Source organism: Onychomys torridus, chromosome 5, assembly GCF_903995425.1.
Source record: "Onychomys torridus chromosome 5, mOncTor1.1, whole genome shotgun sequence".
In the NCBI taxonomy this organism is placed as follows: Eukaryota; Metazoa; Chordata; class Mammalia; order Rodentia; family Cricetidae; genus Onychomys; species Onychomys torridus.
Window position 1 is genome coordinate 98,041,797 of NC_050447.1, and position 15,211 is coordinate 98,057,007.

General features: G+C 43.7%; 1 protein-coding gene across 16 annotated transcripts in view; it reads right to left on the bottom strand.

The window, feature by feature from the left end:
- Carmil1 (capping protein regulator and myosin 1 linker 1) overlaps window positions 1–15,211 on the bottom strand; it is a 289,003-nt gene that overhangs the window by 23,619 nt on the left and 250,173 nt on the right. For 9 of the 16 annotated variants that reach the window (XR_004945061.1, XR_004945060.1, XM_036189077.1 and 6 more), the window contains 3 exons: window positions 7,853–7,870; window positions 3,519–3,585; window positions 2,718–2,914 (listed from right to left, as the gene is read on the bottom strand). Coding sequence is in view for 14 of the 16 variants with exons in the window: in XM_036189077.1 (XP_036044970.1) it covers window positions 2,718–2,914; window positions 3,519–3,585; window positions 7,853–7,870 (282 nt within the window). In the remaining 2 variants the exon portion in view is untranslated. The remainder of the gene's footprint in view (window positions 1–2,717; window positions 2,915–3,518; window positions 3,586–7,852; window positions 7,871–15,211) is intronic. The other 7 variants (XM_036189086.1, XM_036189080.1, XM_036189081.1 and 4 more) reach the window with 1 other exon arrangement.

Below are 15,211 nucleotides of genomic sequence, written 5' to 3' on the forward strand. Positions count from 1 at the left end.
TTGTGACCTTCTTTCCTGTGACTTTAAAACGTTTCTATGGTGGTACACAAGTCTGTGTTCCTAGGAACAGCCACTCATATTTGGGTTATTTCCTTAAAGGAGAGTACATATTTTTACATTGACAGTGTTTATGGAATTTTGTTAATTTTGGCATGAAAATCAGAGTGACAGCATTGTTAGCTTTGGCTCAGAGACAGTGACATGTGGGCATCTGAACCAGCCTTGGCTTTCGGAATTCTGATGTCTAGGGCAGCTCAGTGGTGCAGTAGAGGTCAAAGGCAGACTTCAGACATGCCAAGGTCAACTCAGGACAAGCTGGTTCTACATAGGCCTGGCAAAAACCCCGATGGTCACATCAGACAATGTTGAGACTAAACACTAGTAAAGAAAGCAGCCCAAACTACTTTGTTCAGTTACGTTTCTCTCTAGCTTTTGGCTTCTTCCTGATGCTAACCTAGAAAATGTGAGTGACCCCCATAAGGGTGTTGTAAGAGACAGTACTCAGGAAACAGTAAGCCTTGAGAAATCATATGGCAACGAACGGACCTTCACTGTATATCCAAGAATGACCAGAGTTCTCTGCTCCCCTGTGGTTCTTCTTATTTTTCAGAGGGCCTCATATATCCCAGGCTGGCTTCCAGGGAGGTATGTACTGAAGGATGTCCTTGCGGTCCTGATTCAACTCCCTGGCCCTCACCACCTCTGGGAGTGCAGGCAAGAACCTCCATGCCTGGTTCTTTTTAGTTTTTTAAATGAAGGAAGAAAGAATAACTTACACATGAGTGTGTGGTTTGATCCCCAGAATCATAAAAGCAAAATGAATAAGCAAGTGCACAAACCCACAGAATGTTGCTCTCCGAGGGTACAGAGACGCTGATCCCATCATTTCTCACTGAAGTAATGTTGCTAACGGCTACAGAAGTGACAGCCAAAGACCATTCACACAGCAGCAATCTGGAGTAGAGAGTCCGAGCCAGCATAGGGACGGTGTCTCTTTCTTTATCTGATAAGCACCTCTCCCTCATTTACAAGAGCAATAAGTGCTTACACATCTAAGCTTGCGAAATGCTGTTTAAGACTCCAAAGTCAAATAAGCTGGAAGGTAAACTATGGAACTATGGCCAGCTCTTCTTCAGATTCAAATGAACACACCTAAACACTGATCTTCTAAAGTGAACTATAGACCATGAGGACAAGCGCAGAAACCCTTGAGCCTCTGTACTTTCAGCTACCCCCAGGTTATCCATCAAACCCTGCTGGGCACTCACTGCTTTGTACTCTCAACCCATAGCACCAGGCACATTCCTATAGTCACGGGCCATGCCTCCCTGGAATTCACAGGCGAAGAGAACAGAGCTGGGGATATGTGAAGAGAGCTATCTCAGGGTAAATACCTATTTCCATGGAGGGTGTCACATGCCCTGCGCCAAGCACAAATCCATGAGAACCACTTTTCCCTGCAGCAGTCACCTCTGTAGGACCAGAGAGAAGAGGCAAGGAGAACTTCCTGGAAGAAGTTTTGTTTCCATGGAGATTGGAAAGACCTGCCAATCATCATCAGCTCCAGGGAAAGTAGTAAGAATAGAGAATGGAGAGAAGCTAGCATCCAGGATGGGAGTTGGTGATGACTGAGAGGATGGTAGTGGTGAGGAGTGATAGACACAGCCAGGTTTGCCTGTTGTTTGTTTTCCTTTGTTTGAGACAGGGTCTCTCTATGTATCCTTGGCAGGCCTGGAACGCTTGCTATATAGACCAGGTTGGCCTTGAACTCACAGAAATTCACCTACCTCGGTCTCCTACATGCTGGGATTAAAGAGATGTACCACTATGCCCAGCTGTAGCCAAATTTTTAATATCAGCTAGTGAGACCCCACAGGGGACAGATGATAAATAGGGAAAAGCAGGGTAACAGAGAAGACAGGGTCCTAGTTTAGAAATTGCTTAGCCTGAGGTGTTCTAGGACATTCCATATCTGAAAAAGCAGAGGTTGGTGTGGGGAGCCATTCCCACCCCTACATTTCCCCAGAGTGCTCTTGAGTAGAAGCAGCAGGAAATATTAGTTAGAAGGATAGAGGGGAGAGAAAAAGATAGAAAGTACAGGATAGCCTCAAGAGGGCCTGGATCCTAATCCATTGGTCTTGACTGTCTCTGCCCTAGAGTATTTAAAGGAATGCCAAGGGGTGAAGCAAAAGACACCCCCCCCCCCAGCACAGCCAAGTGTAGACCATCTCAGACACCTGTACTCAGGCCTATGGTCCAATCATCCTCTTTATGTAGACCTGCTGGGTAAAGTTACTAGGAACCAAAAAATGGGCTCCAACAGCTCTGGAAATGGGTTCACATGGAATCAGCCAGCAGCAAAGCAAGGCTAGACCAGAGAGCCGAGGACCTCTTTTTTCTTTTGTATGTACATGCATGTTCATATATGTGTGTGCTAGCATACACACAGTAGCTGGAGGACAATCTTAGGTGTCAGTCACTACCTTCATTGAGACAGTCTCATTGCTGTTTGCTGTTGCATATGCCAGGCTAGCAGGCCCAAGGACTTCTGGGGATTCACCTGTCTCCATTTCTGTGATGGTTTAAAGGAGAAATGCCCCTGTAGCCTCACATATTTGAACATTGATCTGATCCCCAGTTAGTGGTACTATTTATAGTTCTGGAACCTTTGGGAGGTAGAGGAAAGGTGGGGCCTAAGGAGGCCTGTGGACACCCACCGCTGCCTGTGTGGGCTGCTGCTTCTTGTTCCGCTTGGGCCGTAACTTGGTGAAGTGTTCCAGTCTCCTGCCTTCCTCTGAGGGCAGCTCAGAAATGAACCCCGAGCTTCGCTTCTCCTGCCGGACTGATGGGAAAGGCGGGTCTTCGATGTGAATCGGAACCTCTTCCAGGGCTTTGTCAAGATCAAACTCCATTTCTGAAATAAAACACAGCCCCAAGTAAAGGGTGATGCAAAGAGTGTAGTAGAAACTTTCCCAGGCCAGGCCTGGTGGAGTACAACTACAGTCCCAGCACTGGGGAAGCTGAGGCAGGAGGATTGCTGAGTTCAGGCCAACTGGGGTACACACTCAGACCTTCTCAAAAACAGAACAAAAACAGGAAGAAAAGAAAGGAGAGAGGAAGCAAGGCAGGGGAGGAGGGAGAAAGCGGTAAAGAAAGGAAGAATAGAGAAGCCCAGTTCCATCACGAGCAATAATAAAGCCCTAGGAAGTCTATACTAGTCATTTTCTGCTTTGTTCTGTTTTTCAGGCAGGATCTCGCTCTGTAGCCAGGCTAGCCTGGAACTCACCATGTGCCCAGGCTGACCTCCAATGCACATCCATTCTCCTACCTTAGTCTCACAAGATTATAGGAATGAGCAAATATACCTGGCCTCTAAAAGTGATTTCTAAGTCTACTGCCCGTCACCATTTACCCAAATCTTTCTCAAGTTATAGAGCGGATCCCTGTGGAAAGTGTGAGCTCCCTGCTGGGATGTTTTCCAGGTACAAGGAAGTGGCTGGCATTGGCACCACACTCACCGAACGCCCTGGAGACAGGCCGCAGCATTCGGCTATGGATGCTCTTCCTCTTGGACTTGGGAGTCATCTGGCAATCAGACAGAGGCAGTACTTAGGTGAGCATGGAAACTTGTCTCAAACTTCAAGGCCCCAGGGGTCAGCTAGTTAAACTAGATTTCTGCTTCTCAATGGCTCCACCAGAGCAGCTGCTCAGTTGATTCAGGAGATGCAGAGACGGGTTTCTAAATGTTTAGAACTTTCCCGAGTGATTCAGCCGACTGCTCTTTTATCCTACACCTCTACACAGTTAAAAATCTATTCCTACGGCTGAAAAGAACAGGGAATGGTAATTTCACTCTAAGCCATACGTGAGAATGTCATAATGGAGGTGAAGAATCAGACTCCAAGACTGTAAAAATCAGCACAAAGCTCCAAAAGAGATTATTCATGGCTGTAATTGTCGGTTGTCACAGCAACACTGGTGCAGGCATACTGTATGCAGGCTCCGTGGGTCACTCCAACACTTTAGGTAGCTTAACTCTTTGTTTCATAGTGCGTGATTAAAATTTTAGGATCCAAACTCTCAGGTGGTACTTCTCAGTAAATGTCTTAGATCCTGCTACACAAGTAAGTCCCAAACAAAGCAAGGTCAAACTTGAGAACATTTTCCAAGTGTCGGCATCAAGTATGGAGCATCCACCACCCACATCTGTCATCAATCACCATTCACATCTGTCATCCAGTGAGGATCTCCCATCACCACCCACACTTGTCATCCAGCACAGGCCATTGACCGACAACAACGTTGCATCCCAGTATGGATAATCCACGGCCTCCTACACGGTTCATCCAGCATGGGCCATCTACCACCACTGGCGCTGACACCCAGTGTGGACCCTCCACTACCACCCAGAGCTGTCTCCCTCAGAAGACACACAGGCGGTGAGGCTGGGCAGAACCTCAGGCATCAGCTATACAGATAAACTTGAAGGTCAATACCAAGTCATGGGATGGGTGAGAAACACTAACAAATCTGAGCTATTAGAGGATCTGGACCAGGACAAAACCCAGTTATCTTCCTACTGCACCATTGCTACCAATACAGATAATGGACTGCAGCTGTGTTTAAACCAGCACGATACTAATTTTTTATCTTCATTTGGGGGAGGGGAGGGAAGAAGAGGTGAAGGTTCTTGCTTTGTTTTTGAGACAAGGGCTTATTATGTAGCCTAGGCTAACCTCAAACTCATAATCCTCCTGACTCAGACTCTGATATGCTGGGATTTCAGACAGGTATCACCAAGCCTGGCTCAAAAAACTGGCCCACATACAAATTAAGAGGAAACAGAGTTGAAAGAGTGCTGTGTATGTTGAGCAAACAGTTGTCAGCCAAGGCTTCCTCAAAGTCTATATTCTTTAAAAGAATAAACTGGCTCACACTGACCTGGAAAAGCAAACAGCTTTTCAGTTTTGACAGTTACCCTGGTTTTAATAATAGAATAATAATAATAATAAAAAAAAAACAGCCATTTGCTATTAAATGTTGGGAGACTAGAGAGAGAAAAGCTGAGCAATGAGATTCCCACACAAGGCTTTCCTGAAAGACCAGTGTGACTCGCTGGAGGCAGACAGGCTGCGTGGGAAGAGCTCCTCAGACTCAGCAAAAATCTAGCAGGCATCTATTTCTAAGAAGAACCTCTGATAAGGCACATGTTGTGTTTAGTTCTCCAGAGTTTTATACACCTTTCACCTCTTGGTAGTGAAAGGATCAATAGGGAAGTGAGAAACGAGGCATATGGTGTTCACCAATGATGGCACACTCAAGGCCAGCCTGGACTTACCAAGTTTAAAGTGAGCCTTGCTTGACTACACACGACCCTGTCTGAAATACACACAAAAAAACTACACATTTCATCAGATAATCATAACTAGGAAAGAAGTTTAAGGTGTAGGTGTATAGACTTGAAGTTTTGGGTCCTTATGCTTCAGGATTAGGGTTTTGTTTTTTGTTTTGTTTTGTTTTGTTTTTTTCACAAAGAGCATTCACAGACAAAAACAGCCTAGCTCAGGATTCCACCTCCTTAAACCCAATATGATAAGTAAGAAATACACGTGAAATGTATCAAAATGGTAACATTTTGTGTATGCGTATGGAGTAGCTTTAATATTTGAAAAAGGACACATGTATAATTTCATGTACAGATAAAGAATAGATAATATCTACAGAAAGAAACTCATTTGCAAACTTGGTGACTGATCTATAAATAAGTCATTTAGCTTAACCTAATTTTGGAGATACATAAAAACATGAAAGTCTCTGGACATTTCACTGGCTGACATGGATCAGAATGGAATTAGTTTCCTTATTATAATTGTGTTTTCCAATGTTTCAAAGCCTGGTATTAAGTTCCAAATATCAGGGGAAAAAAATGTCTTCTAAGTACATTCCACGACATTCTTGCATTTTGAATGACCTAAGAGCAGAGAACAGCTAATTTTGTTTCCTATAAAGTCTTTTGTTGATCTTACCATTTCTGTTAGTTCCCAAGTTTTGCCATCCTTAGAAAGGGCTGATGGTCTTTGGCTAAAGTGAGAAACTGTAGCTCAGCTTGTTTCTACATCAAGAATGTGTTCTACCTCCAGCCTGTAATCCCACTGTGGAAGAGGCTGAAGCAGGGGGACTGCTGTGCGTTTGAAGCTAGGGGGCTACACACATAGACCCTGTCCCAAGGCAACGAAAAGACCCTCCAATGCTAATGGCTTCCACACCTCTCTCTCTCTCTGTCTCTCTCTGTCTCTGTCTCTGTCTCTCTCTCTCACATAGGGTTTACACATAACACAGAAGGAAAGAGAGAAGTGGACTCCACCTCTCAGGAGTGGGGCCTTTTCTTTGTAATGCTTTCCTTCTTAGTGTTGGGGAAAGTACAGGCTTGCTCAGTCTCACTTGCCTTGCTTATGACTTCATTCCATCACTCCTAAGTAAGGGCATGTAAAGATGGACAGATTTCTTTGTACAAGGCTTATTGAGCAGCAAATAGTCCAGCTTCTCTAGAAACCCACTTGTTTGCACTGTTCCTCCTCCTCCCAATGGTTAGGTTGATAAACTGCAACCTAGGAGGACGATGGCAGTGGCCCATCTTTAGAACTGTGTGTGCTCTTCTTTTGTGCCAAAATGAAAGGGTTAATTCCTTCAGACTGTGCCTTAGACCCCCTCCACTGTCCCTGCACACTTGTCAAAGCCAAGCACCTTTCAGAGTCAAGGAAATCCCAAGCTTCTCACAGATGAAGGGCAAGGGCAGCTGAAGCAGAAGGAGCGGGCTAGCTTTCAGCCCAGACAGAATTAACTTTTAAAAATGCATTTTATGAGTAAGAAGGGGAAAAATATGTTAAATCTTCATTTTAAAATGCAACTTTAGAAGGAAACCCTAAATATAGACTTTCTTATCTTGACACCATAAAATGCCAATAAATCTGCACTGTGCTATAAGCGTGAACAGCATACCATGGCTGTTTCTGAAGAGACCAAAAGCAGGGTGGATATCTACATTACTTGGAAATCTTTCTCATTGGATCCAAGTTTTATAATGTGGAAAACTATTCTGCATGTAACTCAACAGAGATTTGTCCACTGTCAACACAGTTTACAAAGTAATGATAGATCTTGGTTCACAACGGTTTCCCCCTCTCAGACCCTCTTCTAACAGGTGATCTCTAAGCATACCAGTTTTTATAAATAAGACTTAAGTTGCTTGAATCACCATGAAAAGAGGATAAAGTAGTTTCCTTATTAAAGCATTTTTTATTTTTGCTAAGTTTTCACAAAGAGTATTATGTAATGCTCTCATTCTAAGCTCAAGAACCAAAATTATTTTTTTCTCCCTTCTCCAGGGCAAAAAGAAAAAAATAAACACACCTACCCCAAAACACATACAAAACCAGTACCAGCTGAGAAGCAGATTAGGGACATCTACTCCGAGAAACAAATCATAATGCCAATTATCTACAATCCTAGGCCTGCAACAAGCAATATGACAAGAATGAGAAATACTTGGGCACTTGCTCTTTGTGTCTTAAGACCTTCCTCCCTCCCTCAAATGTGGCACCCTCTTCACCAAAGCTCTCTCACTGTCAGGCACCCAGCTGGAGAGATTTTCAATTCATTCCCTGGTTTATTTAAGACTGAACCATCTGGTCAACCCCAATCCTGTCTCTAAATTAGTGCCTGTTTCATTCAGGATCTGCCGAGGGAATGACAGCATCTCCCGGGAGACCAGCCAGGCAGTGCAGAAGCAAATGGAGCGTGAGAATGCGAACCAGCACAGCCAGGAGCTGCAGCACCACTGGAGGATACTTACACTTGTACAGCAGAGAGTCTCCATGCAGCAAAAGGAAAGGAAAAAAAAAACATGAATGGAAGAGAGACAAAGCAACAGCATTACCAGAAAAGGGGGGGAGGGGGACTGTACATAACCAAAGCAGAAAATGCTAACATACACAAAAAGCCACGCAGCAAAGAAACAGGGAGAGTAGTGCCAAGTTCACGGCGTAAAGCATCCAGCCAAGCTTTTAATAAGCAGGGGCACAGCTGCAGCTTGAGAAATTGCAATGTTCATACATACAGATATTAACTCTTTTTCTAAGTACGTCTCCAAATCCCTGGTGACATCATCAGATGCCAGGGAACTCAGTGGGCAGAACACTGGACAGATACTAGAACCCCCACACAGGTCTTGTCTTGGCCTGCCACAGTGTGGGAACTGTGAGTCTTTGTGAAAGCACAGATGTCCCCTGAAAGGCCACGCATAGCCCTCTTTGCTGTCACTGCATTTCAGGAGATAAGCATTTGCAGTTCTCTCACCCCCTCCATTATCAGAACTTCTTACACAGAGTCACATGCCACTGACCAGTCAAAGTGCAACTCCATATTTCCTGGTAGAGATTAACATTATCATTAAAACTTTAAATCCACTGGTCACCATTCATAGCTGTTAATACATCTTACCATTTTTAAAGTAAGGATAATATATTCTAAAAGTCCTACTTGAGTCATCAGTGTGTGTGAAAATAGCAGGAGGTGACAGAGAATCCTTCCTAAGCTTCCAGAAGACATCTTTTGCAGAAGGCTCCCTACTCCGTCTATCTGAGGCTGTATTTTTCTTAGTTCTGTGTTTCATGTGTCAGTTGCCAACATAAAATGAAATGACAATATAGAGCTCCTCAGGCTGTATGTGCAAACAGTGTGGGTCACTGCAGGAGAAAGAAGGATGCAAAGAAAAACCATTTCCCAGTATCATCCTTACTCACAGAAAGGCTTTAGCTGGCAATGTCAGGGGGACCTCACATTTCATACTTACTCAGCATTTGCCTGCAAACATGGTTCATTTATGACCTATCAAGTGAGCTCAAAAACATCTTTGCTAAATCAGGAAAAAGAGTAAAACTATATTTTCAAATCTTCAATTGTCCCGTCTGTGTTAACACACATGCCCCTGGAGCATCCACAGTGTAACTATGGCTCCAAGTATGAGGAGTCAGTCTTATAGATCATCTTAAGACTTCCCTTCTCTTCCTGAAAGATTATTTTGTCAGGACAAGTCCTCTGTCCAATTACACCTCAACGATCACTACTAGTAACATTGAAGAGCCTTTTGGTTGGTTCACTTCCTAAAGCAACAGTTCCATAAAGAGGGAAACCATGGCAACCAAAAACTCAACATTTAGACAAGGTGAAGACTCTTCACTCTCATGCCTATAAGTTCTTGAAACTCACTTAGGCTGTCTTGAAGTCACTATCTCTGCATTAAAAGACAGGAAGGAGTTGAAGTGGAAAGCAGCTACCTTATACTCAGGCATCCCAGAAATGGTCTCAAACCTTGGATCTCCCATTTGCCCAGTTATGGAATCTGGGCCAATGTTTTCTGCACCATCGGGCTGGTTTTCCAGTTTAAAACAGATTATTGTGAGGATTAAATAAGACATAGACTATGACATGTTTACTACAGTACCCAGCATGCTCTGCTGCACCAGTGACCTCACTGAGCTTCCATGATTGGTCCAGACCGTGAGTGGACATAACCTTTCCCCCTTTCTTCTCTCTTCTCAAAGGGAAGGGTAGGGTTGGGAGAGATTATGTGTTAAGTAGATTTTTCACAGAAAAAATACCTAGAGTGAATCTAAAAGCCCCTGTTAGGGAATGAGCAAAAGAAACAGGCAGGCAATGTCAGTTGATAGATACAAAAATAAATGGCGGAACAGCAGCTAAAAGGAAAAAAAAATATAGAGCGGTGGCTCTCAGCCTTCCTAATGCTGCGGCCCTCTAACACAGTCCCTCGTGTTGTGGTGGCCTCCCCAACAACAAAATCATTTCCTTGTTACTCTATAATGGTAATTTTGCTACTACTATGAAATGTAATATCTGATATGCACTCCCCAAAAGGGTCATAACCCACAGGTTGAGAACCACTGATATAGAGCGGCATGAAGAAATCTCAAAACACTGTTCAGCAAACAGTTTCAGGAAGACACACATTGGCATGCCAGCTATATACATTCTAAAACCATCAGATCGTACTATCAGCTAAGGGCTCTTGAACAGATGCACATTTAAACACGGAAAACGAAGTGTCCTATCAGAGCCTGATGGTGCCTATGGAAAGAGGAAGGCAAGAAAGGTGGCTGGTAGTGGCCAAAGGGGGCCACTATGCTATTTTTAATGCTTCAGATCAATCAAGGTTCTGCAAAGTTTACAGAATATACCTATTGTGTACTGGGTCCTCTTGGAGAAAAGACAGAATGCAGTGAATAAAATATACTGCCATGCTGAGTTCATGTTCTAGTTAGACCAAAGATGTTGACACGCCAAAAGCTAGCTCATGAGGAGCTGGGAATACTGGCACTGAGCACTGGGCAGTATTGTTTTAATAACTGTCCTGGTTTGCCCCTGTCCCCAAACTAGAGTTATCTGAGAAGGGGTAACCACATCTGAGAAAACGCATGCCTCCATAAGACTCGCCTGTAGTCATCTGTGGGGCACTTTCTTGGTTAATGATTGATACGGAGGGCTCAGTAGCTGGCACCACCACGGGGCGGGTGCTCTGGGGTAGATAAGCTAGCAGGCTGAGCAAGTCACGAAGAACAAACTAGTAAGCAGCATCCTTCCATGGCTTCTGCTTGACTTCCTGCCCCAACTTCCCTCAGTTAGTGTGGGAGTGTGACCTGAGACTTGGAAGCGGAAATAAAATTTCCTCTCCAAGTTGCTTTTGGTCATGGTATTTTATCACAGCAACAGAAACCCTAACTGAGACAAACACCTCAGGACATTTGTTCACAATCACTCTAACCCATGGAAAGGAATCACTCTAGATACAGGGTAGCTACTGACAGTCTGGGCTTAACTCCTGTAAGAGCTCAACGGAACACCCCAAACACTACCTCCAAGGCCACCTCCTGATAGGTGTTCATGATGAAATGACCTAGCAGATCAAAAGAATTTGAGGATAAGAAAATCATATACTATAATAGGCAGGAAGAAATCTATAAATTTCTTACAATAACTCAGGGTTGTTTTACATAAATATTTTTGCTTAATGCTACTGTTAACTCATGTTTTTCCAGAAAAGCTGCCTTCCAGCACTAGGAAGACAATATTATTTTGAACCCAAGATCCAAATAAATACTGAGGGCCAGTATCACAGCCACATTTTTCATTTACTTTAATGAAAACTTCTCAAGAGGGATGGATTTTAAAAAAATCAATATGAATTCCAATGGCACTGGTGTTTATCCCACTTAACAAAAAAATATAAATCTTTTGTCAGACATTTAGTACTTCCTAGTGAGCCAGCAAATCTGACTTCAAGAACTGTCGCAGACCAGGTGAGGTGAGGGGAGCTCTCGGAAGAGAAGGAGATGGAGGGTCAGACTGCAAGGGCAGGAGCTTGGGCAATGGGACCGCTCAGCAGAGGGCTACCTCAGGCTCACATATCCCAGCTACAAGTAGGTGCTGGTCAAGTAGATGTAGCTTTTGTAAATGAGCCTAGAGTACAAACAGGAGGTGTCTAGTTGGAGGTGAACACCTTTTGTAAGGTAATGGCCAGAACATTTATTACAGCATCTTTTATTATAAAAAAAAAACAAAAAAAAATGGGATTTTGTTGTTTTCAGATAGGGTCTGTGCAGCCTTGGCTGTCCTAGAACTCAATATGAACACACAGGTTGGCCTCAAACTCACAAAGATCTGCTAGGCTCCGCTTCCAGAGTGCTGGGATAAAGTCGTACACCCCCACACCCAGCTGGGATGTTTAAATGTATAGTAGGATGCTTTTTGAAACCTCTTATTCATTGTGCTAAAAATAGCTCTAGAAAGATGGTATAAATTTGGCTGAAACAGGAGAATGCCTAGGGACGAGCTCAAAAGCTTCCTGTGGAGCACCTCCTTCCCACCTCACTTCCGAGACATCTATTGGAGGACTAAATGACCATCTTTAGGTAGGAAAGATAAGCCTGGAGGAAGCTGGCAAGTGAATGAGCAAACTGAATCACTGCTGCAATTCCACATGTTACACAGCTGTAATTACAACCACGGTATGAAAGGGGGCCTAGGCACAGAGGTAAGACACTGAGGACTTGGTCTACTCCAAGGCCAATCCTTTCAGGACTGGCCACCGCTCAGCGGCTGAGCACTCGCCTAGCATGTGCAAGGCTCAGAGTTCAGTGTCCAACACTGAGGGAGAAAAAAACAGGAAAACAAAACAGCAAAAACCAAACAGTCCTTTAAATCAGACACAGTCACCTGACTCCCATCTTTATGTTCTTGTCTCACATTAATACGATAAAATCTTTCTCATGGACTCTCACTCGGGGCTCATAAACTGGCATCCACTTCTTTGGACATGAAACTCTTCAAGTGTGTACATCTACTCTTTCAACTACTTAAACACTTCCAGGTTTATGAAGAGAGGGGAATAAATACAAGCATTCTTCCCCTGTGCTTGCCAGGCGGCAGTTCTGTCACACCCAATCACTTTACGTCCTTCATTTGACAACCTGTCCCCGCAAATTTACACGTACAGACTTTGTTGGAACCATTTATTACATTTATTTATGTAAGTGTATGTGTGTGTGTGTGTGTGTGATGTGTTTGTATGTGTGCCAAAGCACATGTGTGGAGGTCGAAGGTCAGCCTGCAGAAGCCAATTCTCTCCTTCTGCTGTGTGGGGCCTGGTGACCGACCTCAGGTGGTCAGGCTTGGCATCAAGCACTTTTAGCTGCTGAGCCATCTTGTCATGTTGGAAACATTCAAAGGTTAGTATTTTTATATTTCTTCCTTATGTACCTCTATGTAATCATCCCAGAAATGATATATTTCTTTATTACCACACTAGTGGTAAAATTAGTAGTCATCACATAATATGCAATCCACATACTATAGTCTATGTTCAAATTTCCTCAATTAGAATTCTTTAAGTTTTTTTTTTCTTTGAGACAGGGTCACATGTAGCCCAGGCTGGCCCCAAACTTCCATGTAGCTGAGGACGACGCTCAACTGATCTTCCTGCCTCTACTTTCTAAGTGCTGGCATATGCCAGTACGCTCAGCCTCCCTCGATTATCTTTCAGACATATAAAGCCCCTCCTCCTTAGATCCAGAACCTAATGGAGAATTGCCTATTATGTGTAAGAATGATCTTTAACCTCTTTCATCTAACCCAGCACCTCCTCTTTCCCCTACCTCTGAGCAGCTTTTCTTCCATCCATTTCCTCCTAAGATGCAGGTTAAAACAGTTTGGGCAGGAACGTCACATAGCAGGTGCTGTGACCTGCTGAGTCAGTCACACCAGGTAGCCGCATCGGGTGGGCCCACCATTGCTGAGGACTGGCTTGATTGGAGTGGGGACTTCCCAGAGGCTTCAGTGTCAAGTGCCATTCCTTCCTCTGTGATTAATAGCTACCTCAGTCCATGCAGAAGAGCCTACTTATAAGCAACTACGGGCAATTCTTGCCTTAATTAGTGAACACAATGAGAGCTGCAAAGATGGAATTTTCTACCTCTTTCTCCTTCCTGAATCCATTAGTTACCCTCCTCTGTTATGTCCCTGTAACCACTCCTTTCTTGATTTTTTTTTTTTTTTTTTTTTTGAGCACTACTACGAACAAGTGTATTTTTTAAAGAATTGGTTCCGTGTATCCTAAGATTTTACGGTCACTATTCTTTCCGGCAGGCACTCAGTGTCCCACCGGCATCTATACAATCCTCCCCACACGTCCTTGGAGATGGTCTCTTTGGATACAACACCAATCCTTGCTCTTTGATTTAAGGCCTCTTTGGCTGACCTTGTACTTTTCTGTGCACTTTGAAAATGGATATAGGTAATCCCTGATTAATGAACTACATGAGAAAACCTAAGTGCTTCTGACTAGATTATCTGCTGAGTCAGTGCTCAAAGGGGAGCCAATTCTGTCCCTAATTGATTTATAGCCTCAAATGTCTAGCCTAAATGTTACCACACTTGGAGTTAGAAAGTCATTTTCAACACATCTCTATTTTCAGAAGTCTGAGGTAGCATAAATCAGCTGAGAGAAACAGAGACAGCTCCTTCTTTGATAATGGCTGGACAGCACAGAGCCTTCCCCTCCAGCCAGAGGAACGCATCAACCGTGAGCAAGCTGCAGTAAATCCGGGGGCAAGAGGAGGAGGGGCAGGACTGGAGGATACTCCACTGCTAAACCTGGCTCCTCACTGCCCTCACCAGCTCACACCACGGCCTTGTTTCCCATCCAACGGGAGCTGGCACTGAGATGCTCAGACACATGCATTCTGAGAACAGTACTGGCCAGAGACTGTCAATTTATCAGCAGGTGCTGTCCTGAAATTGAAATGGTTCATTTCTTTATTTTATCAGATCGACAAGTATTTTTTTAATGAAAGAAGATTAAGTCATTACCTTCCTACTATACTACACTTTCCTCCATGGAACAGGAATCATTTTACTTTGTATTCTCTTTAATCTGGTAAATGAGCCCAAAGTGAAATTTCACACTTGAATACTCTCTTTACAAATGAATAATAGAAAGAAATATTTTTCTTGATATTAGCAATAAAATGAAATTATCTGGTACTGATATATATATATGCTGTTCTGAGATGTGTTCTCATTGTAGCTCAGGCTGGCCTTAAACTTTCTACATAGCTGAGGCTAGCCTTGAACTTCTAGATCCACCTGCCTCCATGTCCAGAGTGCTGGAACTATACTTGTGCTCAATTACAGCCGAGGCACCATCACACTGCTTCAAGCAAGTATCTAAGCAGGTGCTAATTCAGATGGACCCGGGCTCATGGTATGTCCTCTCTGCCCCTATAACAGTGGAAGAGAGAGTAGAGGAAATTCCTAAGAACATTGCTGCACGGTGGAACTATGTTACTCCAAGCTTCTGTTCTCATTACTGCAAACAAAGAATGAGGAAAGCCCTACTGACTAGTACATCTTTGTGCCTTTTTAATGGAATTTCTATTCATTTTACATACCAGCCACAGATCCCCCTCCGAGTAGCATGTCTATAGGATATAGTTTAAAACTACTTAATTTAGAAAACCCATTTACCACAGAAGGCAAGGATAAGGAGGTTAGGTGAGGACATCCATCCTGCCTCCGGAACAGACTCCACGGTTTGGTGACATCATGAAATTAGCTCTGTAAACGTGGCACAAGCTAATAG